We start from the raw sequence: 25568 nt of genomic DNA on the forward strand, positions 1-25568 counted from the left end.
TGCCCTCTGAGTCACCCCCGACTTCTTCCCCACACTCATCCCAGAAATCCCATCTCTTACCAAGACTTCACTCTATTTCTTTGAAATATCTCATATCTTTTAACTTCTCCACTCATGCAGCCACCACCTTGGTGCAGGTCCTCATTACCTCCTACCTAGACTATTGCAGCAGCCCTCTGATTGATCCCCCTGCCTCATCTCTTCTCATTCAGCATCCCTCCATTCAATAAACTTCAATGGGTTATTCTGTGACTTTGCACTGGCTGTCTCCCATGCCTGGAATTCCATCCCTCCTCCTCACTTCCTGGCTTTCCCTGGCTTTCTTCAACACTCCATTTAAATCCTGCCTTCTGAAATAGCCTTTTCCCACCCCCACCCCAATCCCAAGCTCTTAGTACTTTCTCTTCTGAGATGGGCTTCTATCTACTCTGTATGTTTACAGGTGCCTAGACTGTCTCCCTCATTAGAATATAAGCTTCTTGGGGACAGCCTTTCTTTGTATGCCCAGAATTTAATGTGGTGCCTGCCACATAGCAAATGTTTAATAAATGCTTAGTAACTGGCTGACTACTCAGCCCCGTTTCCTCCCCCGACAACCGCCCTGTACCAATTTCCACCTAAACCTCTGAGCCTCCTGACCCGAACACTGGCCTTGTGACCTGGTTTCCTGGCTGGTCAGATTCAGTCTCAGGCTACAGGAATTCAGACAAATCAAGGAAACAGAAGGAAGAATATACAAGTTTTCTGTTTGAGCTGAAAGGGAAGGTACATGAAGAGGAGCAGGAGAAGCTAGGGTTAACAAGGGATGATGGAGAGGACCTTAAGCCCCTTCTAAGGGGATTGGGCTTCATCCTGGGGAGATAATGGCAAACCATAGATGGCAGTTGAGCAGGGAAGAGATGTGATGAGTTTAAGGAAAATGATTCTTCAGCTCTGTGAAGGAAGGATTATAGTGGGGAGAGAATGAAGGCATGAGGCCTGTCAGATAGCTACTATAGTGGTCCAGTCTCAATGGGACCGTCTAGTGGCAGAGCCGTCTATACAATGGGCCATGTTATCATGGAATGCCATCACTGGAAAAGACTTGAGAATACAGAGAAGGAAGGGACCACTGGGGGAAAACAGGGGGAAACTCCCTCCTTCCTCTGAGGGAGCTCAGAGGAGTGCTTGGGGAGATAAAATGTACACAACAGGAAGGCATATGTACAATGTGAGAAGGTGGTGTGATCGAAGACCAGAGATCTGCTTGATCCCAAAGGGTAGAGCCTTGGGCAGATGTTTCAGAAGGCTAGATTTGGACTAGATGAGAGGAAAAACTTCCTAACAAGTAAAGACATCCAGAAATGGACATCGTTATCTTAAGGGTTAGTGAGTTTCCTCTCATCGAAGGTCTCCAAGAAGATGCTGGACTCATCATGCACTGTAATATGTTTATATTAGTACCCTCCACTGATGGGCTACATTGAATTTTTTTAGTATGTTTTTTCTCTCAAAGCTTCATCTATAATTTAACAGCAGTTTTCCTGTGCAAGCTTTCTTCCCAGGACAGACAAGAGTAGCCGAGTAAGAAATGTATCACTGTGTGACATTGTCAAAATGTCATTGCTTTCGGTTTTTTGTTTGTTTATTGCTGAAGTTAGCTTGTGCCGAGGTAACAGAGAAATGTAGCACATCTGTGTCAAAGTGCTCTTTTTAATTGGGTTGAAGTTACTTTTTAGTGGATTAATATAAATTTATTAAACATCAACACAATTAATTTCAAAAAAAAAAAAAAGAAGATGCTGGATGACTGCTTGTTACATAGAGACCTTCTAGCACAAGGTAGACAAGATGTCTCTCCAGCTCCAAGGTTCTCTAGCAGTTCAACTTAGGAGATATCTTATGTTCTAAGGACCCCCCCAACTCTGAACTTGTATGTTCTGAGGTCAAGATTCTAAGGACTCTCTCATTTCTAAAACATATAGAGAACTGAGTCAAATTTTATAAGAGTACAAGTCATTCCCCAATTGGTAAACAGTCAAAGGATATGAACAGGCAGTTTTCAGATGAAGAAATTAAAACTGTCTATAGTCATATAAAAAATCCCCTCAATCACTGTTAATTAGAGAAATGCAAATTAAAACAACTCAGAGGTACCACCTCATTCTGATCAGATTGGCTAATATGCCAAAACAGGAAAATGATAAATGTTGGCGAAGATGTGGGAAAATTGGCACACCAATGCATTGTTGGTGGAGTTCTGGAAAACAATTTGGAACTATGCCCAAAGGGCTATAAAATTGTGCATACAATCCCACTACTAGGTCTGTGTCCCAAAGAGTTCACACAAAAGGGAAAAGGACCCACACCTACAACAATATTTATAGCAGCTCTTTTTGTGGTGACAAAGAATTGGAAATTGAGGGGATGCCCATCAATTGGGGATTGGATGAACAAGTTGTGGTATATGAACGTAATGGAATACTGTTGTTTCTTAAAAAATGAGGAGCAGGCAGACTTCGGAGAAAGCTAGAAAGATTTACATGAACTGATGCTGAGTGAAGTGAGCAGAACCAAAATGTTATACACAGTAGCAGCAACATTAATAACCACCTTTGATAGACTTAGCTCTTCTCAGCAATATAACCATCTAAGACAATTCCAAAAGACTCATGATAGAAAATACTTATCCACATTCAGAGAAAGAACTATGGCGTCTGAATGCAGACTGAAGCAAACTATTTTCTCTTTCGTTTTTTTCTTTTTGATGGTTTTTCCCATTGGTTCTGATTCTTCTTTCATAACATGACTAATATGGGAATACGTTTAATATTATTGTACATGTAGAGCCTATATCAGATTGCATGCAGTCTTGGGGAAAGAGGAGGGGAAGGAGTGGAAAAATTTAGAACTTAAAATCTTATAAAAGCAAATGTTGAAAAGTAAAATTAATTAATTAATTTTTTAAAAAGATTCTAAGGGCCCCTCCAATTCTGTTCTAAATTCTACGATCTCTACCAACTTTGACATTCTACATTCTATATTCTATGGTGTCTTCCAGGAATGACTTTTTATGTTCTAAGAGCCCCACCAACTTTGACATTCTGGGTTCTAAAGTTCCTCCAAATCTGACATCTTGTGTTCTCAGGTCCCTTCAGCTCTGCCATTCTCTCTTCTGAGGTCTTCCCAAGTCAGGCATATTATGATATAAGGTTCCCTCTCCCAGTCTCACATTCTATGTTCCCCCAAGCCTAGTATTCCGTGTTCTGTGTCCTAAGGCACCTCTCAGTTCAGTCTAAGGTCCCTCCAAGTCTGACATTCTGTGTTCTAAGGGCCCTTCCAACTCTGACATTCCATGATCTAAAGTCCCTCCAAGTCAGACATTCTTTGTTCTAAGGTGTCTCCCCCACCCCCACCCTGCTAAGCCTGATATTCTGTGTTCTACATTCTAAAGCTCCTCCTAGCTTGGTCTATGGTCTAAGGTCCCTTACAAGTCTTCCGTTTGCTGTGAGTTTCACACTCAGCAAACTGGTGGGAGATATAGGCATGACGGGCATGTCTCCAACAGGCCAGAAGGTCCTGTCTTACCCCAGTCAGGGGTGCTGCCCCCACTCTAGCTAACTCCCCTGAGCCCTTAGCTACCACTCCCCCAAGTCTAGGGCAGGCTTGTTATGATAACCCCAGGACCCGGTTTCCTCCTGGGCAGGAAGGAGCCAGGAGGAGGAAGTATTAAGCAAAGCAATATAAACACTCCTCCTGCTGAGGATGGGGCAGCAGAGACTACAGGGAGGGAGGGGGGAGGTGGACAACAGGAGGCCCCGCCCCCCCCTTTCCCCTCTGAGCCCAGGGCCTGGTGCGCCTGGCAGAACACTCCTGCCCCAGCCATGGACAGAAGCAGCTACTCACGGACGGGGCTCCATGTGAGCGGCTCCAAACACCGGGGCTGCTGGTACTACCTGAAGTATTTCTTCTTGTTCGTCTCCCTCATTCAATTCCTCATCATCTTGGGGCTGGTGCTGTTCATGGTCTATGGAAATGCCCATGCTGGCACAGAGGCTCACCTGGAGGTGACAGAGAAGCGGGCTGACAGCCTGTCAGGGCAGCTGATGTCCCTGGGCGCCCTCAATGCCAACCTCTCCAAGGAACTGAACATCACCACCCGCTCCCGAGAAGCCATCATGCAGCTGCTGGTGGGCAGCCGGCGGGACCTGGACCGCATCAACTCCAGCTACCGCCAATGCCAAGTGGAGCAGGTGAGAGCCCATTTGGACTCCCAGGAATTGGTGCCAGGGCTGGAGGGGAGGGGAGGGACAGCCATGGGTGATACTCTAGCCCAGGATAACCCACGGATCATCTTCACTCCTCTTTGGTTGGGGTGAGGGGGACGTACCTACTAGGCTTGGGGCAGCTAAGGAGGTGATGTGTGCGAGGCCAAGGAAGATGCAGAGTCTTTTGCAGTCTCCTACACATGCCATCACACATAGGAGCATAGATTTGGAGTCAAAAGGGATCTCAGAGGTCATCTACCCTAATAGACCATACCCCTCATTTTTCTGTTGAGGAGACAGAGGCCCAGAGAAGGGAAGTAGGTGGCAGAGCCAAGATAATTCAGATGCTTACTTTGTTACCTAGACATAGCTGTCTTTACACACTCGATACGCAGCTGCCCACACTGTCACATACCCCATCACACAATCACTTCCTCTTCTGTGGGCACACACAGGTGTACACATACAATCATAGACTATTTCATGGTCATGAGAGAGAACAATTGCATAGGGGTAGGAAATTGGCCTCAAAGCCACTGGGGCTCAAGTCCCATCCCTGACACAAACTGGCTGTGCAACCCTGGGCAAACTGCTTGCCCCAGAAAATTCTCTAAGATGCCAAGTTGAAGAGGGACTTTCCTCACCTAGGATTTCCCCTGCAAAATGACATCACAGGTAGAATTCCTATCCCAAGACCTATGTACGGTCTTGCACATGACTCTGTTTCTTCTTCCATATTCTTCCACTGTCTTCAACCACTCAGTATCACACACACAGGGCTACACACATCAACAAAGGGTCTCTCTCGAACAAGTTGCAGCCCATTGAAACTTTTTTGCAGCAGACCCGCACTCAAGCAGTCACATACCCAGAGGTTGGCTGGGGTTCGGGGTACAGAGAGGTGGCCGTGTTTACCCATCCTTGGCTAGGGATATTCGTCAGCCTCCTCCCTTCCTTTGTGGCTTTTGATAATAGGATCATACATTTAGAGCTGGAAGGCACCAAGGAGGTTATTGAGGCCCACTCCCTCATTTGACATATGAAGAAACTGAGGCCCAGTGAGCTTGCTCTGGAGCACATAGCTAGTGAGTGTCTGAAAGAATCAGAGCCCAGGCCTTCCTGACTCCAAATTGGCTGTGGAGCCTCTGCACTACAAGGCTGCTCACCTGGGACAGAGTATTTCTTCCATCCGAGACTTGGCTGCCTTACCTGGAAAATGTAGAAAACAACACTCTTGCACCATTTAATTCCCAGGGAAGTGTGTTTAATGATCCTAGCTGACACAGAGTGCTTTAAGATTTATAAAATACCTTGCCAAGTTTATCTCACCTGTGCCTCCCATAATCCTGTAAGGTATTGTCCTGCATTCTAAGGGCCCTTCCATTCTGACCTTCTGTGTTCTAAGGTCTCTTCCAGCTCTCAGGTCCTATCTTCTATGTTCTAAGGGCCCTTCCAGCTCTGACGCTCTATGTTCTCTGTTCTAAGGGACCTTTAAGCTCTGACATTCTATGTTCTAAGATCTCTTCTATCTGATATTCTGTCGTCTACGTTCTAAGGCTCCCACAACTCTGACACTTTGTGTTTTAAGGGCCCTCCCAGCTCTGACCCTTTGTGTTCTAAGGGCCCCCCCAACTCTAACACTTTGTGTTCTAAGGCCCCCCCCCAACTCTAACACTTTGTGTTCTAGGGGTCCACCCAAACTCTGACAATTTGTGTTCTAAGGGGCCCCCAACTCTGATACTTTGTGTTCTAAGGGCCCCCCAACTCTGACACTTTGTGTTCTAAGGGCCCCCCAACTCTGACACTTTGTGTTCTAAGGGCCCTCCCAGCTCTGACATTCCCTATTCTAAGGCCTCCACCACCCGGCTCTGACAGTCTATATTTTATGTTTTGAGCTCTCTCCCCACTCTGGCAGTCTCTGTTCTGAGGCCCCTTAGAGCACATAAATATTATTATCCTCATTTTACAAACGAGGAAACTGAAGCTCAAAAAGGTTAAGTGATTTGTCCAGGGTCGCACAGATGGTCTAGATCTGAGGCAGGATTTGAACCCAGGTGCTCGTGACTCAAAGTCCAGCACTCTATCCATGCCAACCCATTGCCTTTCTGCTTTGCAGACTGTAAAGCGCTGCAGGCCCCTTGTCTGTGATAATTTATTGTTATTGTCATTATATGGCTCAATATAATCGTGGCAGGCTAATGATGCAGGGTAAGGGTCATGGACTCTGAAGACCCGGCTTCAAATATTGGCTCTAGCATTGTAGATGGCTAGGTGACTAGGTGCTCTGGGCCTCAGTTTCCTAATCTGTAAAAGGGGGATGGTAACAAGCGGGAGGAAGTTTCAATCTAATTCGGCAATCATTTATTAAAGCCTCTGTGCCAGGCACTACAGGATACAGAGAAAAAATGAGCCAGTCCCTGCCCTCTGGCCGCATTAAAGACCTGGTGATTACGGCCATAATAACAAGAGCTGGGAGCGACCTCGCCTCCTTTTTGCTCTTTTTCTCATTTCTGGGAGCCTGTGCCCAGCTTGGGGAGGGGGGGCTGTAGGAGGGAGGGCTGGGAGCTCAGGAAGTCTCTCTGGGTGGAGCCCAGTGGGGGGAAGAGAGCACTTAGGAAACATCCATTGTACCAGCCTCAGTTTCTCCATCAGGAAACCAGCAGGAACTAAGAGATATCTGAGAGCCAGGCCTCCCCAGAGGCTCTAGGTCAGTACTAGAATGAGGCCTTACTTAGGATGGCTGCACCGCCCCACCCCCCTCCGAATCCCTGCTCATCCCAGCCTCCCCCCACCCTCCATTTCAGACACAGGAAGCCGCCCAGATGTCCTTCTTCTGTGTGTGTCTGTCCTTTCCCTCCTCGGTATGGGGGCTCTCTGAGAACAGAAGCCATGTTTCCTTCTCAGACTCCGGACTCACTAAGGGTGGGGGCCGTGGCTCCTCCTCTATGCCAGGGCCCCCTGGGTTATAGCCTCCTCAGACTGGGCGAGGGCGGGGTTCCTCAGCTCCCTGGTGCCAGGGCTGTTTACCTCTCAGACCGGGGGTTCAATGAGTGCAATGCTGTTTACCCCTCTGTCTGGGGGGGTCCTCCCTGAGGGCAGCATTATCTTCCCCTCTGACAAGCCCATGCACCCCTCTCACTGGGAGCATCCTAAGGTTGGGGGCTCTGTCTGCCCTTCCAGATTGAAAGCCATGTCTTCCCCTCACACTAAGGGCTTCCTTGGGACTGGGACTGTCTCTCCTTCAGACTGGGGACTTCCTGAGGATCCCTTCTGTAACTTTGCAGGTCAATGGGAAGGAGGGGAAATTTCAGGGAGTGTCCTCAGGAGGTGGTTTAGATTCTCCCGATTTTTTTTTTATCTCTTGTCAAGCTCACCAAGCACATTCTCTTGGGCAGCGAGTGCCACAAACACAAAGGTTCAGCTGTCCTTGATGTTTGCAAAATGGAAGAAACCCAGGATCACAACCTTCCCTCTGCCACTCTCCACCCAACATTTACATTATTACAAAATTTACAAGTGCCACATTGGAATTGGTCAAGGAGGCTTGTGGGTGAGGGCAACCATTTTGTAGAATTTAAAACTGGGAGACCGCCTGAACGAGCCTAAAGGGAGGGTGATGGAGAATGGAGGTGAGAGGAGGACAAGAGTAAAGCTTCCCAGAGTCTGGGAAGCTCTGAGGGATGCACCAAGCTGGGTGCTAGAGATGGAGTCTCTGAGACAGCAGGGCCATGCCTTCTTCCCAGGGCAGGAGGTCTAGAGGCCCAACATGGAGCATCTGGAGGTGCAATGGGGAACAGAATTATTCTTTCCCCTCGGCTCGGGCCCCAGATCCGGACTTCTCCCCATCCTGGCATTGCCTCTTCTGTGCTCAGGGCCTCAGCCTCCTAGGCTAGGGGTGCTGCATCCCCCAGGATACCCAGTACAGATTGAGGATGCATGAGTTCAAGGGATTTGCAGACTCAGCAGGGGGGAGACATGGAAGAACCCAGAGCTCTTCAGCCCTGGATTATGGTTGGGGATACTGAGAACAATGCACTATTAGTCTTTAGGAAGTAAGGTCCTGGACCTTTCTGTTTTTAATTGTGGCAAAGTTTTAATCCATCTTCAGACACTTATTAGCTGCTTGACCAGGAGCAAATTACTTAACCTCTGCCAGATTCAGGTTCCTCATCTGTAAAATGGAGATAGGGCAGATAGGTGGCGCTGTAGCAGATAAAGCACCAGGCCTGGAGTGAGGAAGGCTCATCTTCCTAAGTTCAAATCTGGCCTCAGCCCTCACTAGCTGTGAGACCCTGGGCAAGTCACTTCACCCTGTTTGCCTCAGTTTTCTCATCTGTAAAATGAGCTGGGAAAGAAAATGACAAACCACGCCAGTGTCTTTGCCAAAAAAAGAAAAAAAAAACCAACCCAAAGGAGTCATGAAGAGTCAGACAGGACTGAACAACAAGATGGAGAAAATAATGGCACCTACCTCCCACGATTGTGATGAGGTCAAACGAAGATCATATGGAAAGAACTTTGCAAACCTCAAAGCTATATAGAAATGCTAGGTCTTTTATATCTATATATCTATATCTATATCTACGCATGTGTATATATATAATGTATATATGTACATATATGCATATATACACACATATGTGTATATATACACACACATATATAAACGTGTATATATACACACATATGTATATACATATATATACATATACATAGGACATTAATAACATCAGAGTATATAGGAAAGTCTGATGACAAATTATGTAGCCTCAGGAAAAACTTATCATTGATATTGGAGAAACAAGCAAGAAGGCGAGAGTGGGGGCACCTAACAATATGATTTGTTTATATAGAAATAATATTAGTTAAAGTCATTTATGAAGAGAACAAACTTTTAAGGACCAGGCTGAACTATAGATCGCTTTTTAACTGTAATAATCCTCTCAGATTTATAAGATCATAGGATGTAGAATTGGAAAGAAGCTCAAACCATCTAGGTCCACCTCCCTATTTTACAAATGAGGAAACTGAGACCCAGAGAGAGGAAAGACTTGCTCAAGATAATATAGCAGAGTCAAGATCTGAACCCAGGTCTTACTCCAGATTCAAAGCACTTCCCGCATACCATACTTCTCACTAACTTTGTTCCTTCTATTTCATCACAATTCAACAATCCTTTATTATTCACCCTGAAATTATACACCAGGGGAACAACATGGTATCGTGAAAAGGATCTGGGTTCAAATCTTGGCTCCACCATTGGTCAAGTTACTTCACCAACTCGAGCTTCAGTTTCCTTATCTAACAAAGTGGAATTAAAAATATCGACACTATGCCTTCACAGGGTGAGAATCAAATGTGTTAACTTGTGCAAAGTGCTTTGCAAACCTTTCACGGGTTGTCGAAATGTCAGCTATTATTGTCATCAATCCCCACTCCCAGTTTTTGTTGTATTTGAGGGATCTGGGGGAGACTGAATGCCTCTGAATGCCCACCCTGATCTGAGCCAGTGCCTTCCTTTTCCCAGGTTCAGCACAACAATGAGGTGAGATACATGATCGCCATTGTGAAGAGTTTAGAACTCTGTCAACAAAAGCTCGAAGAAACCTCGAAGAACTACACAGGTTGGAGGAGGGGAGAGGGATGGGAGAGGGAGGAGTAATGGGAGGAGGGGAGGGGGATGGGAGGAAGGGAGGGGAGGAGGGAGGAGGCATGGGAGGAGGATGGAAGGAGCATAGAGGGATGGGAGGAGGGATGGGAAGAGGGGAGAGAGGCAGGATTGGGATATGGTGATTTTGAAAGACCAAATCAGAGACAGGGCTGGAGATCAGAGCTGTAGATACAGATCAGAAAAAGGGATAATTGAAGCCCTGGGGTGGGGAGGGGAGGTGAATGAGATCATCAAAGGAAAGACCTCAGAGGCCATCTAATCTAGCCCCCTTATGTTACAGATAAGGAAACTGAGGCAAAGAGAGGGTGACTGACTTGCTCAGAGTCACTCTGCTAGTGGCGAAAGGACAGGTCTTTGGGGGACGCCCCCATGTAGAGTGTGGAATAAAGCTATGACCAGGATGTTTTCACCTGGGGCTAGGGATAGCAGAGCTGAAAGGACGTGATGATGGGGAGGGAAGGAAATGAGCCCTGTTACCCACAGGAAATGACTCTAGTCACGATATCATGATGTTGTTATACCGGGTCAGAACCCCCCCGCCCCCCAGCCCTGCCCTGGATGGGAGAAGGAGGCGGTTAGGATTCCAATCCTGGGTTCAAATTCCAGCTCCGTCAGTAACTCTCCAGCCTTAAGGAGTCCCTTCTCCTGGCTAGGCCAGGAAATGGCTTGGTGGACTCAGTCTCCAAGATCCCTTCCAAATCTAAATGGTCAGAGATGGAGGAACACTAGTGTTGTGGGAGCCAAGAAGCTGTAAAGGGGAATCCTGCTCAGGTCAGGTCAGCTCTCAGATGCTATGACTCTTAGCAAACACAACCATCCCATGATGCTATGGGGAAGGTGGGCTCTTCCTTCACTGAAGGTCTTTTTCCGGGCCTGGATTACCATTTGCCAGAGCCTTGGTGAGCTTGAGGGGCTGGGGAGTGTCCAGCTGACTGTCAGAGGCAGGATATCAGGTGGGGGATCAGTGCTAGAAATAGGGCAGTGGGAATCACCTGTAGAGAGTGGGGTGATTGATATGTTGGGAGTTAATGGGGTTGACAAGGGAGAAAGGGAGAGAAGAGCAGAAAGCAGAGGAGAGCAGGGGAAAGGGGGGGAGGGAGGAGACAGGAAATTCCTGCTTTAGGTAGCCATTGTACTAGATGAGAGCCCGGGTCGCAGGTCAACGGCCAGGGGTTGGGAGTCATCAACCCCAAGAAACCCTGCTTGAGACTTCTCTCTTCCCACCCATCTGTTTCTAACTCAATTCCTCTTGCTTTCTGCTTCCTGCCATCTCTGTTCAATCCCATCTCTGATGTAACAGTTCCTGGACACCTTTCACCAACTTTTTGGAGGGAGTGAATGGTGGGATCACCCAAAGCGACTCTTGTCTACATGGCCATTCATCTACGTGTCTTGGATGGATAGGACATGAATGCCCCTTTCCCCCACTCCTTTCCTCCTAACTAAAATGTGACCAGTCATAAGATGCTGCATCAGTACAAAGGAGGGAATGTTCTTAGAGTGGAATGAGTGCCAATTTTAGAGCCAGAGGAACCGAGTTCAAATCCCAACTCTGCTACCTAGTGACCTTGGGCAAGTCACTTAATTTCTTTGGGCCTCAGTTTCCTCATTTCTAAAAGGAAGGAGTCAGACTAGATGGTCTCTAAGCCACTTTCAACTCCAAGTTTATCATCTGTGGTCTTTAAGTGACTGTCTCCCATATCCCATCTGCTGCTCTATCTCCCTTTCCACCTACCCAGCCCTGATAGACCACACTTTGGTTCTTGGGGGATATTACCACCAGCTTCAAGATGGGGCAGAGGTGTTAAACCTCTTTTTGTTTCATGGATTCCTTCTGTGGTCTAGTAAAATCCATGGATCTCGTCTCAGAATAATGTTCTTAATTGCATAAAATGAGAGGATGAAAAAGGAAACAAATCCTACTGAAATTCAATCATCATCATATTTCAAAAAATAGTAATAATAATTTTAAAACCAAGTTCCTAGATCTCATGTTAAGAAGCCCTCTGATGGGGGAAGTCCAAGGGACTATCTTTCAGAGTCTATCCATTGCTTCCACCCTCTACCCTCACAGCCCAGGTCCAAACCCTTGAAGAGAAGGGCAGAGCAGCCCAGGTGCAGCAGGAGGCCCTGAAGATGATCTGTAACAAGGACAAGGAGGTCCTGATGGCAGCCAAGGCGGCGGCTGAGGCCCAGATCAAAGTCTGCAGTGAGGAGAAGATGCGGAACTTTGGTGAGCACCAGCTGGTAGTCAGCGAGCTCCAGCGTGAACGAGACCTGTGTGTTGGACTGGACAAGGAGAAGCTTGCCACCAAGCTGGAGCAGATATGGAGGGAATCCCTCCTGTACAAGCCCTTGGAGAGCATTTCCTTGATTTACCTGAATCCGGAGGCTGAGAGAGTGGTCCATCGCTGCAGGGAACTGCCCAGGATTATGTATGAGAGGTCCGAGAGCCTGGCCAGAGAACTGAAGACAGGCATTGAGCAGGTGGTACGAGAAAACACTGAGCTGAAGCGTCAGAAGCAGGCCAGTGAGAAGAGCTTGGCGGCCTGCAAAGAGGAGAAGGAGAAGGTTGTTAAGGAGACCCAGGAGAGGCTGCAGAAAATCCATGAAGACTGTGTCAAACAATCTCGGCTAGCCTTGGAAGAGAAGGCCGCCCTGCAGAAGGAGAAGGAGGCCTTGATCAAGGAATTAGAGGAGAAGAAGAAGGAGCTGATCTTGGTCAAGGGGCAGCTGGACATCAACAAGTCTACCCTGGAAACCTGCATCAGGACCAAGGTGAAGGCTGGGCCTGGGGAGGCAGCTGGTGCTGGAGAGGGGGAATCAGGAGCTCGTTAGGGCCAGAGTGACTGATAAGTTTGGAGCTGGGAATAGGTATGAGGAGGACAAGGAGGAAGAGAAGGTCGAGGCTGGGGTTAAAGTTGAAGATGGTCAAGAGGATGGGTAGGGGATTGGGTTGGGTTAGGGTTGAGAGAAGGATGAAGTTGGGGTTGGAAGCTAAGTTAATGATGGTCAAGAGGTTGGGTAGGGGATTGCATTGAGAGAGGGATGAGGTTGGGGCTGGGGTTAAGTTGGACACGGTCATGAGGCTAAGTAGGGGACTGAGTTGAGAGGGGTTGGGGGTTAAGTTGGGGATGGTCATTAGGTTGGATGACCCCAACCAAGTCATTTAACCTTACAGTGCCTCAGGCAACTTTCTAAAAAAACAAATGGCAGAAGAGGTGGTGATCTGCACTGGTAGAGAGAGGTTCTTCACTAGGGAGTTCCTTCTGCCGATGAAATCACAGGTTCCCTTCCCCTATTGAATGAATTAAATCAATGACCGTTCAGTCGGTCATTGATTTAATTCATTCAAAAGTCTCTTCTTAGTTCTTGTTGTATTCTTATCTATTGGGGATGGGATTGGGGTTTGAGTGGGGCTGGTGCTGTACATGCATGTGTGTGTGTTATCTGTAGGACTGTGTGTACACAAGCCTGTGATTGCTTTTCTAGGTGTGTGCTCTCCGTGATTTTCACATTCATATGGCTCTCGATCTATCTGAGCTTCTTGTGTGCACATCTCCAGGTTCCTACGTCCTGGCTGAACCAGGGCCATAGCCCCAGTTAGTTTCTTGTTCTTGAGTTGAAGAGACAGACCCAAGTAGATTCAGGCCCTTAGTTGGGAGGTTGGCAAAGGGGCCAATTTGAGGAGACTCCAAGAGAGAGAGTCTGGGTACTTGAGTTCTGGGGGGACCTAGACCTCAGAGCTGGAAGAGACCTCAGAGATCATTCTTCATTTGACCAATGAAGAAGCTGAAGACCAGGGAGGTTAAATGACTTGGCCAAGATCATCCAGGTAGTTCAATCGAGCCACTGACTCTTTCTAGTATACCAACCTCTCTCTGACTCATGTGTATTCTTGCAACCTTCACAGGCCCAGGGTTCACTATCCATCCCTCGACCCCCTGGACCTGTTAACCCAGCTCCCATCGGTAAGTGAGTCAGACAGGGAATGAGTCCTTTGGGCTTAGACACTTTCTTCATGCTGACCCTAGCCCTGTGAGGGCATGCGTATGCCAGATCTCTGCTCTCCAGTGAAGAGGAAGCCACCTGGAAGTTTCTAGGGTCTAATGTAGCCCTTGGAGGTTCTGGGAACCCCCCAGAAACACTTGGAAGAAATACTGGAAGGACTGTAACTAGGGAGGAGTGGGAAGCCTTGAGTTTGGGGCCCCAAATCTCATTGATGCTAAAGGCCGTTTGGATGAGACACTTGTCCATTGCTCCCCAAGCCCACTCCACCCCGGCAAGAGGTTAGTGTAGGGCTATGAGGATGTCCAGGGCTGACCCTACTGCTTTTCCCCTCCTCAGATGCTGAAGACCTAGAAAAATTCAAGAAGAAGCTCTTGGACACTTATCAGAAGGCTAACATGCCTTCTGGAAACTCAGCCAGGTGAGCTACTATTCCTTAGCCACTCAGGCCAGGGTGGGGTCTGCCCACACTCACCTGTGTGTTCATGCAACTGTAAGCCAGAACCAAAGAGAAATAATCTAGATGAGCCTTGGAGGGGGGCAGGGCAAGGATTCTTCTTTCTTCCCATTTCACAGATGTGGGTCCTCATCCGAGGGTCTCAGGGTTGTGCCTACTCCATTCTCCCGTCAGCCTCTGCAGAGGGAGTGGCATTGTCATACATAGTGGATAGAGGGCAGGACTTGCAGGTTCAAATCCCACACTCTCTAGCTATGTCAACCTATCAGAGTCTCAGTTTCTTCTTCTGTAAAATGGGGATAACACCACAGGGCTCAGTTATTTCACTTACCAGCTGTGTGACCCTGGGCAAGTCTTAACGTCTCAATTTCTTCTTTTGAAAAATGAACATTCTGGACTCAAGGATTCCTTTTAGCTCTAGATTTAGAAATGACGAATCATCACTCACAAGGCCATTACAAACCTTAAAATGTTCCATCAGTGCAACTTATCCTTATGGTAAGCCATGGGCCTGATAGTGTGTGTTTTTATGCAACCGAAAGATACTTTCCTACATAGGTCTTCCACAGGAATAGACTGTTCACCCGCAGGTAAGACAAACAGAGACAGTGGGGCTTTGAAAGCAGATCTTCCAGCCATGTGGAAGTGTGAAAGATGGCGGTCTTCAGAGTCAGGAAAGCTGGGTTCCAACCCTAAGCCCGATGCTTCTTGCTTGAGAAAGCCTTTAAGCCTTTGTTTTCTCCATCTGAAAAAAAGGAAGGCTTCTACCTCATGGGAGTATGAGAAAAGCACTTTGTAAGGCTTAAAGAACTGTGGAAATGGGTGTTACTATTACTGGTCCCCTTACTCTGGGGGCACTGAGCTAAGCGCTGGGGATACAAAAAAAGGCAAAAACTTGGTCCCTGCCCTCAGAGAGCTCACATTCCAACATGAGAGGCAACAAGTAAATAACCGAGTGCATACGAGGACCGAACAAGATCCGCGACGCAGAGCAGATGGGAGGTTATCTCAGAGGAAAGGCAGGAGCAGTGGAGGGGAGACCAGGAAAGGCCTCTTGCAGAGGGTGGGATTTAAGCTGGCTCTCTTACTCTGGACAAGCTCGTTCTGTGTGGCCTGCGAGGGTAGAACTGGGACCAGAGGTTAGAAGTTGCTGGGAGGCCACTTTTAGAAGTTATCCGTGAATGGAATGGCTACTTCTTGGAGTAGTGAGGTCCTCGTCACTGAAGGTGATAGGAGTTTAAGCCGAGGCAAGAAGACATTTAGTCAGAGAATACTTTCAAGGGGATTCCTCTGTGGGGTGGGCAGGATGTTGGAGGAGGTGCCCTTTAAAGATCCTCCGATTCTGGAACTGGACAAGACTGGGTTATTACTAAGCTTTGTACCTATCCTTCTAAAAGCCAATTGGTAGCATTTGTATTGAGATTGCCCCACCCACTACAATGATGTATGTTTGTTTCCTCAAGACAATGGATTGAAGATCCCAGGGCCTTATAGGGACAAAAGTAAACTAGGCTGGGGGCAGCATGTTTCCAAGATGGTAGGCCCCAGGGGTCCTTGGGCGGTACCAGAGGAAGGGACAGTGGAGGCCAGGAGCCAAGGTCTGGCTTTAGGCCACAAAGGCCCCATGTCAGAACCTGGCTCCCCAAACAAACTGGGAAGTGGCATCAGTGGCCTAGTGAATCACCACAGTTGAACTGGTGTGCCGATGTTCACAAAGTCAGCTCCTGGGCTTGGCAGTTTGTCAGAGGAAAGAAGCATTTTGTGTCAGGGGAAGGGCTGATTCAAGGACATGGCTGAATGCCAGGCCTTGGAGCCAAGTAAGTATTTGGGATCCTCAACTGCTTGCTACCTGGGGTCTTTAGACTACCCCTAATTTTCCCCTCGGGCAGCTGGGTAGTACAGTGGATAGAATGGAGGGCCTAGAGTCAGGAGGACTCATCTTCCTGAGTTCAAATCCAGCCTCAGGTACTTCCTAGCTGTGTAACCTTGGGCAAGTCACTTAACCCTATTTTCCTCAGTTGTTTCATTCGTAAAATGAACAGGAGAAGGAAATGACAAAGCACTGCAGTATGTTTGCCAAGAAAACCCCAAACGGGGTCATGAAGAGTGAAAGGTGACTGAGAAATGGCTGAAAGACGACAGCTCTTCCTGTGCCCTTACCTCTTCCTTGTCTCTCCCTTCAGGAGTGAGGCACCCTGTCTAGTAAGGTGCTTCCCCCCTTTGGGCCCACTTAGGCCAAGGTGCCAAGGCTGGCTGTGGCCATGAGCCCAGGCTATCTCTCTTAGAGTCTCCTCCAGCCTGAAAGTCTTGGTCTGACCCTACTCTGACCTGGTTGCTCCTCTCAGCCCTTGGGGAGCTGGACATTCTCATATTTACATTCCTAGAAGCCCGATGAGGCATCCTTGGGCCCAGCCAAACTTGGATCGCTGAGCTCAAAGCCTCAAGGCTATACAGCTCTTGTTCCAAGTTCTCGCCTGTTCCAGATGAGACACCCTCAGTCTGCTTCTCCCAGGCCTCTGAGGCCCTTGTTTCTCCAGCTCCTCATCCTCCCATCCTGGTCTCACTCTCCATTCTCCCTCCCTGACCCTCAGGACCAGAGTTCACACACACCGTGAGCCTGCTGCTCCCCACTCTCTCCATCCTGCTTTCTTCCACTTGGGTCTTCTCTATAAAATCCACTCTCTTCTCAAAACAAGGGCCTTACTGGACTAGGAACCAGGACACTGGGTTCTTGTGATGTTGTTACCACTGACTGGCTGTGGGATATCAGGCAAGTTCCTCCTCATCTCTGTTTTACTTTCCTCCGACGAAAAATAAGGGGCTGGACCATATGATCTCTAAAGTTCCCCCCGGTTTTGATGTTCCTGTGTTCTAAGGGCCCTCTCAGTTCTAAGATTCTATGTTCTAAAGGCTTGCCCAGCTCTGACATTCTGGGTTTTAAGGGCCCTCCCAGTTCTAAGATTCTATGTTCTAAAGGCTTCCCCAGCTCTGACATTCTGGGTTCTAAGGGCCCTCCCAGTTCTAAGATTCTGTGTTCTAAAGGCATTTCCAGCTCTAACATTCTGGGTTCTAAGGGCCCTCTTGTTCTAAGATTCTATGTTCCAAAGGCTTCCCCAGCTCTAACGTTCTGGGTTGTAAGGGCCCTCCCAGTTCTAAGATTCTGTGTTCTGTGTTCTCTCCCAGCTCAGAACCATCCTTCAGGGTCCACTCACATTGTACCTGCACCAGAAAGCCTTCCGCAGATACTCCAGGGTGGCCTCGCCCTTCTCCGAACGTCCGTGAACACTGTCTTGTTATAGGGCTGTAGCTGGGATGTAGTGCCCTAGGAGCAGAGAAGCCATTCGAAACCTGGACCTGTTCTTACTAACTTTGTGATCTTGGTCAATACCTTCCACACTCTAGATCCAGACTCCTTCCAGTTCCAAATCCCAGGACCAGAGTTTCTTTTCTTCCCAGTCCTCTTGTGCATTAGCTCTTACAAGTATAGGCATGGTAAGACTCATCCATAGACATTTATAAAGGGCCTACTCTGTGCAGAGCCTTGGACTGGGGTCTGAGAGTAAGGGATTAAGAGATAATTAAGACATAATCATAGGCCTTATGGAACTTACACTGGGGGATGAGGGGAAGGTAGAGAGGCAGGGACAAAATATGTATGCAGATAATACAAGTTAGTATTGCCAAAGACGTAAGAAGAGTAAAAAGTGCTCTGGGATCAGCGAAGGATTCTTTTCCAGATTTCAGGGGAGGTTGATCGACTAAAGCTCTCTGGAGGAGGTGGTAACTGAGCTGGGCCAGGAAGATTTCAACAGGCCAGGGAGGGGAGGGAAAGGGGTCTGGAAGACAGGGGAAGAACATTCAAAGGATGGGGGTGGGGTGGGGCGCTGACCATGACAGCTATAGAACTTTGAAGAAGGGGAGCCACATGAAGGCTTTGAAATCAGGGAAGACTTCTTGTAGGAGGTGGGAGATGAAGAGCTTTGGGAAGCCAGGCATCACTAGAGGCTGATGAAGGCAATGGATTTGAACCCAGGACAGCTAGGCTCAAAGCCAGTATCTTTTACTTTTTAGCTGTAGGATGTGAGCAAGCACCCTCACCTCTCTCTACTTCAGTTGCTTTTTCTGTAAAGTAAAGGGAATTAGATTGGTTGTCTCTAAGCTTACTTCTATCATTCAGTGCTGTGACTACTTTTGAAGCTCACTATATATCAAGGGAGACATGAGTGGTACTGTGTCTGAAGAAAGGTGAGAGTCAGCAGTGGGTCGGGGAAAGATGGCATTTGGATCTGGACCATCCAGGTCAAGGGGACTTAACGTGTGTGTGTGTGTGTGTGTGTGTGTGTGTGTGTGTGTGTGTGTGTGAGAGAGAGAGAGAGAGAGAGAGAGAGAGAGAGAGATAGACCCCTTTGGCAATCAGAATGATATTTTTAAATGTATAAAATAAAAGATAGAGGATTACAATAGGATTTTTAGTGAAATAATTATCAAAAAAAAATTTTTTTAAGTTCGTGGACCCCAGGCTAAGAAGTTTTGATCTAGACAAAAGCTCTCATTTTACAAATGAGGGCACCAAGGCCCAGAGAGAAAATATTGCCCAAGGTAACAGAGAACTTGGGTTCGAGTCCACATTTTCTGATTCCAAGTCCAGTGATTTTTGGAGAGAAGGCACAGCCTAGACTGGTCAGGGCAGGGGAGAGGCTAGAGGCCCAGGGTTTCCAGCCTTCCCTCTCTTTCCCCCTCCTCTGCCCTCCCCCAAAGGAAGGGCTGACAATGGAGAGAAGGCAAAAGGAGCAACAGAGGCAGCCACTTAGAAAAACACAACCATTGCCAGACTTCCTGCCTGGGGTCTGAAAGGAAGGCCCTTGCCTGCTGGACGCCAGGCACGTAGGCCCAAGGGAGCCGGGGTCGGGGGGTAGGGGTTGGTGTGTGACGTCTGTGGGGCTCACTGTCAGTCTATTCTCACCCCCCCCCAACACTCAATCCCACTGCCTCTGCAGCGGCTGAGGGAGCGTCCACCGTGACACAGTGATGGCGGCAGCGGGATCTGATGACGCAGTCTGGAGAGGAAGCCATGCTCGACCAACCGTGATGCCCACCAGATGTTATACCCCTGCGCCACACCCCTCTCCCCCAATACACATATATACTCTGGCACATATGAACACTTAGACACACACCCCTCTAGCCAATCCTCACACTGAGACACTCCCCTCCTTGCACATCCCTGTCCCCACTCCCAGACATATTTGTGCAGATGCATACTCATGTACAAATGCATGCACACCCACAGAAACACACAGGCCTTGCATACAGGCACCCTCAGACCGCAGGATCCACTCTGGGCCCATCTGGGGGCTCTGGTCTCTCATGGATGGGAGACAAGACCCTGGGCCTGGGATGATGGTAGGGGGGATTCTGTGCGTGCTCAATAAATGTGTCCACGGGTGCTAGATGAGCCCCAGCCGGGGGAGAGGGAAACATGTACTACATCTTCTCTTTCCTCCCTGTCCCCCCAGGGTGCCCTGTTTGCTCCTGATCTCCAGGGGCTCGAGCTCGCTCTTGTCCTATGGGCTCAGCCCAGTCTCTCTGAGCACTTTTATCACATGATTAATGTATCTAAGCAGCTGCTGTCCTCCCTTATCTTTATTATCTGTTATCTCCATTAGCTAACACATCATAGCTTCACAAGGCCCCAAACTGAGGAAAGATAAGAGCAGGAAAAGCTTAATCTCTGGCTCCCAGGGGAATTCCTATCCTTCCCCCTCTCCCTAGAGTTTCCCAAAAGCCTCTGGGGCTGGGGGGAGAACGGGGGACAGGGTGTTTTTCTCAGAAATCAAAGGCAAGGTCTTTGCAGGGCAAAGCCCAGCCCTGGATCTCCTCTGCCTGGTTCATGTAGCTTGGCCCAGGAGTGAGCTGGAAAAAGGCCTAGGTGATGCAGGGTATTTGGAATCCAAGAACCTGGAATTCGAATTCTGACTCTTCCTGCGTCACCATGGCCTCACCTCTCTGGACCTCATCCGAAAAATGAGGGGCTTAGAATGGGTGGTTCTGAAGGTCTTGTTCATTTCTAAGTCCAATGATTCTGATCCTGTGCCCGTACTACCCCGCTAATATTATATTCTGCCCCATCCTACCCCTGGCACTGCCCTGTCCTGCCACTGGGGGTCAAGGCCATTACCCCTACTACCAGAAGCTTATCCCCCAGCCCTAGTGCTGACCAAGCCTCCTTGGGGAACTCCCGTTCTCGGTGCTGACCTTCCCAGTGCCCTGAACCTAGAATCCCTATTGAGCATTCCCACCAGGGGCTCCAGATTCTGGGGGGAAGGCCTGGGTGGTGGCGGGTAAAGGGTTCTCTGACTGTCTGTGAATGCTCAGGTCTGAGCTGGGGAGTGGGAAGACAGAAGGCCCCTCTTTTCCTCATGCTGTGATGCTCTGGTTCCAACTGGAAGTCCCTAATAAAGGATAATTCAACCCAAAATGCCAGCTTCAATCATCTTTTCTGGGGTAGCCACTGTCCCTGACTGACTAGAATCAGTGATCAATACACTCCTGCACCCAAGACCCCCCAGCCAAGATGGCGTTGTCCACCCACGAGTGGGTGGTGATGGGGCCAGCCCTGAGGTTTAGGGACTGTGGTTATACCCAGGCCTATCCCTGGGCAGCCAGGAGCAAGGGATCTCGGGACTTAGGGCCAGGTGGGAAGTGGGGCAGAATGAGTCACCCCAGGGGGAGCAGTTCTCAGGGCCAGCACGGGTGTGAGGTGACAAAGAAGCTGTTTATTCAAGACAAGGATATTTCCGGAGAGCGGAAGTCTGGCAGAGAGACGCCTGCCTCTTGAGGATGCACTAGGCCTGGCTGGGGGCCTGCTGGGGCACAGAGTAAGAAGGAGGAGGGGATGGACCCCTGGCTTTCTCCCCAATTCCTTACACTAGACATGGCAAGGAGAGCTGGCCACAGAATGGTCCCCAAGAGTGCAAAATTATAATGAGGCTAGGAGGGGTTTTGATGATGAGAGGGATCTAATAGGGCCTGGGACTGTCCCTGATCCATAAGGGTGGGCACAGTTCCCGCTTGTTCCCCCAGTGTTCTGGCTAGGACTGGAGCTGACTAGAGGGCAGGAAGATGACAGTCTTAGGATAGGAACTAATGAGTCAGTTCTGGGAGGCAGCATTCATCAGAGCAGTCAAGAGATCTGGGTTCTACTTTAAACCATTTATTCAACATGGAACTCTTTATACAAATCCCTTTCCCTCCCTGGCTCTTCCAGCTCTGCCACGCCACATTCTAAGCTTCCTCCTAACACTGATACCCCATATTCGAAGATTCTTACCAGTCCCACCCCACACCTGACATTCTGGGTTCTAAGGTCCCTTCCCCTCTCTGATATTCCATGTTCTGAGGTCCTTTCCAGCTCTCACATTCTGGGTTCCAAGGTCCCTTCCCCTCTCTGACATTCCATGTTCTGAGACCCTTCCAAGCTCTCACATTCTAAGGTCCCTTCCCCTCTCTGACATTCTGTGTTCTGAGGCCCTTCCGAGATCTCACATTCTGGGTTCCAAGGTCCCTTCCCCTCTCTGACATTCCATGTTCTGAGGTCCTTTCCAGCTCTCACATTCTAGGTTCTAAGGTCCCTTCCCCTCTCTGACATTCTGTGTTCTGAGGCCCTTCTGAGCTCTCACATTCTGGGTTCCAAGGTCCCTTCCCCTCTCTGACATTCCATGTTCTGAGGTCCTTTTCAGCTCTCACATTCTAAGGTCCCTTCCCCTCTCTGACATTCCATGTTCTAAGGTCCTTTCCAGCTCTCACATTCTAGGTTCTAAGGTCCCTTCCCCTCTCTGACATTCCATGTTCTGAGGTCCTTTTCAGCTCTCACATTCTAAGGTCCCTTCCCCTCTCTGACATTCCATGTTCTAAGGTCCTTTCCAGCTCTCACATTCTGGGTTCCAAGGTCCCTTCCCCTCTCTGACATTCCATGTTCTGAGACCCTTCCAAGCTCTCACATTCTAAGGTCCCTTCCCCTCTCTGACATTCTGTGTTCTGAGGCCCTTCCGAGATCTCACATTCTGGGTTCCAAGGTCCCTTCCCCTCTCTGACATTCCATGTTCTGAGGTCCTTTCCAGCTCTCACATTCTAGGTTCTAAGGTCCCTTCCCCTCTCTGACATTCTGTGTTCTGAGGCCCTTCTGAGCTCTCACATTCTGGGTTCCAAGGTCCCTTCCCCTCTCTGACATTCCATGTTCTGAGGTCCTTTTCAGCTCTCACATTCTAAGGTCCCTTCCCCTCTCTGACATTCCATGTTCTAAGGTCCTTTCCAGCTCTCACATTCTAGGTTCTAAGGTCCCTTCCCCTCTCTGACATTCCATGTTCTGAGGCCCTTCCAAGCTCTCACATTCTAAGGTCCCTTCCCCTCTCTGACATTCCATGTTCTGAGGCCCTTCCAAGCTCTCACATTCTAGGTTCCAAGGTCCCTTCTAGCAGAGTCATTCTGGTTTTAAAATCCCTTTCAGACCTACTGTTCTCCATAGTAAAGTCCACGCTCCATATTCTAAGTTCCCTCCCTGCTCTGACATTCCACGTTCTAATGTTGGATATAGTACTCCAGTTCTTAGAATCCACACAGCTTCTCCTGGGAGATATTAATTACCAGGGTCATACCATTCTGGAGCTGCCATCTACAACTGCCCAATCCATTCCTTGAGGTCTGTGAGAGTCCAGAACTTGGATTCTGGGGTCTTGTCTCAGTGACTATAGAAACCCCTCTTCTTCAATCACAAAGGCCCTGAGAGAGGTACCCTTCCCCCTCAAAATGAACAAGGCACCTTGAGTCTTCCTACTGTCCTCTGACTACCCAGGACACCCAAGACCTGTCTACCCTCAGCAATTCCCGTACCAAGGACTGACCCTCTGCATCCCCTTGGCCCCAGGCACGTTGGGGGGCAAGCAGTACCCTTCCCATGCCAAAGCCCTCCAAGCCTGACCTTGCAAGGTTCCTCCTGGCCCTGGACAGCACTCCCTGGCTAGTCCAACGGCCTTGTGCCCTCCTTAACTCCTAGATGGGAACAATGGTCTCTTTCTGTCCCAGGAAAGGAAGACGGGGACTTTGGGCTGCTGAAATCTTTTTTTTAATTTAAATTCTAATTTTAAAATTTTGAAGTTTTTTATTTTTTATAATTTTGATACCTTTAGTTTTTACAACATCTTCATTTCTGAATATAGGCTTCTCTTGTTCCCTCAACAGCAAGTCTTCCCTTAAAATAACAAAGCTTTGAAAAGTGTTTAGTGTCTCCCCCTCCCCACCTCCCTGACATACACACACTTCTTGCTGAGATCTTCTTGGCCCTCACACCCTACCCCCTACCCTCTGCCCTGGCCCAGATCCCATAGCCAGGGCCTCACCAGGCTGCTGGGGGATTTCCTACCCCCTCTATAAATAACAAGGAGGGGCAGTTTCCGACTGGGCCTCAGGATTCTTGGAAAAAAACGGAAAGCTGGCCAAGCTCCTTTGACCTGGCCCTCCCCAGGAGCCCCCAGCACCCTTCACCATAGAGGCTTGGGAAGGCTGAAGGAGAAAGGAAGCTGGGGGCTCCTGGGGAGAGGCTACTTTTCAGAGAATTGACCCATTTCCTCTGAGGGTCCTGAGTCCTAGGACCCAAAGACTTGAGCAAGGAATAGGAGACTCCTGGGCTGAACCCAAGTGTCTGAGGTCCCTCCACCCCCTCTGTGAAAGTAAACATGAGCTCATCCTTCATTCCCCATGGTCCCCTATGAGCACAGAAAGTCACCTCCATGCTCGTGGGGAATTCAGCCTTGAGTGAATACACTTTTCCTAGGGGCTTGTAACTGAGGAGGGGAAAGATTTTGCTCCCTGCCCCCAATTGGGGAGGCATCTGAAGGGTTATCTGGAATCTGTGAGGTCTTCAAGTCTCTGTCCTTGTACTCAATGACTCTGCTTTTGTTTTTTAAGCAGCTGCCTCTTAGGAGGCATTAGCCTGGGTGTCAGGGGATCTGGGTTCAAATGCTGCCTTTGATACTATGTTTGAGGTCTGAGGCCCCTCTGGGCCTCATTTTCTCCCTCTAGGAAGATGAGGAGGCTGGCCTCGTTTGCCTCTGTGGAGCTTTTCCTCGACAGATCTGATCTTCTCTCTAGTTAGCAGTAATTACTTTTCATTTCACAGAATTTTAGAGCTGAGGAATGGGCTTCAAGTGGTTCCTGCCAGAGGCACCTCAGTGAAAGGAAACATACGGCCTCCTCTATGATCACTGCATTTGGGATGACTCTTCCCTGTTGTCAGATCTGCCTCTGTACAACCCGCAGCCACTGCTGCTTGTCTGGCTCTGTTGGGGCCAAGCAGAACATGTGGAATCCTTCTGCCCCACAAGGAGCTGGTGTGATGGGGTGGGCATGTCCTATGAAGCCTCACTGAAGCAAAGAAAAGATTGATTTAAAAATTTAAAAAGAAAGGAGAGAGAGGGGAAGACACTGGATAGCTATCATGTTTAGCTCTCCAAAAGGCCATCATGTGGAAAAGCCAGTCAATAAACATTTATTAAGTGCCCACCTACTATGTGCCGGGCATTGTGCTAAGCACTGTGGGTAGAGGCAAAAGATAGTCCCTGCCCTCAGGGAGCTTAGAATCTAACCCGCAAACAACTCTGTACAAACAAGCTAAAGAAGATGAATGGGAAATGAGCAACAGGGAAAGGCGCTAGAATTAAGGGGGATCGGGAAAAGCGTCCTTTAGAAGCATGGCATTTTAGCTGGGACTTAAAGGAAGCTGGCGGGGAGAGGGTTCGGGTTACTAGGGACAGCCAGGGAAATGTGGCGTGTTGCTCCAGGAAGAGCGAGGACACCAGCGTCACAGCAAGGCAGGGCACTTACTTGATGCCCTGAGGGAGAGGTTTCAGAAGGCTGGAAAAGTGGAAGTCCCCAAGGACTCTCCAAGCCAGAAGATTTTATATTTGATCCTGGAGGCGTTAGGGAGCCCCTGTCTGGGAAGGAGACTAGCTGGCCTTGGCCCAGGGCCGGGCTGCATCTGGAGATAAAGGCCTTCCTAAAACAGAACTCTCCAAGGTAGTCAAGGCGCCTTCAGGAGACAGGGGCTCCTCCCCGTCCCTGGATGTCTTCAGGCAGAGGCTGGATGGCCCATTCTCACAGGGCTTGCTTGGCACACAGTAAGCACTTTAAT

General features: G+C 48.8%; 1 protein-coding gene across 1 annotated transcript; it reads left to right on the forward strand.

The window, feature by feature from the left end:
• The first annotated feature begins 3849 nt into the window (after positions 1 to 3849).
• Positions 3850 to 20857, forward strand: LOC118843219 (plasmalemma vesicle associated protein). Its single transcript, XM_036750725.1, has 6 exons — positions 3850 to 4232; positions 9775 to 9871; positions 11993 to 12696; positions 13832 to 13889; positions 14266 to 14347; positions 19381 to 20857. The coding sequence occupies exons 1-6, from the start codon at positions 3864 to 3866 to the stop codon at positions 19385 to 19387; spliced, it is 1317 nt and encodes a 438-aa protein (XP_036606620.1). The 5' UTR covers positions 3850 to 3863; the 3' UTR covers positions 19388 to 20857.
• The last annotated feature ends 4711 nt before the right edge of the window (positions 20858 to 25568 follow it).

This window comes from Trichosurus vulpecula, chromosome 1 (genome assembly GCF_011100635.1).
Source record: "Trichosurus vulpecula isolate mTriVul1 chromosome 1, mTriVul1.pri, whole genome shotgun sequence".
NCBI lineage: Eukaryota > Metazoa > Chordata > Mammalia > Diprotodontia > Phalangeridae > Trichosurus > Trichosurus vulpecula.

Excerpts from the sequence above, each read along its gene's own strand:
- LOC118843219 (XM_036750725.1), top strand. The coding sequence starts at position 3,864 with ATGGACAGAAGCAGCTACTCACGGACGGGGCTCCATGTGAGCGGCTCC. Across the intron at positions 4,233-9,774 it reads GCCAATGCCAAGTGGAGCAG|GTTCAGCACAACAATGAGGT; the intron begins GTGAGAGCCCAT and ends TCCTTTTCCCAG. Across the intron at positions 9,872-11,992 it reads AACCTCGAAGAACTACACAG|CCCAGGTCCAAACCCTTGAA; the intron begins GTTGGAGGAGGG and ends CTACCCTCACAG.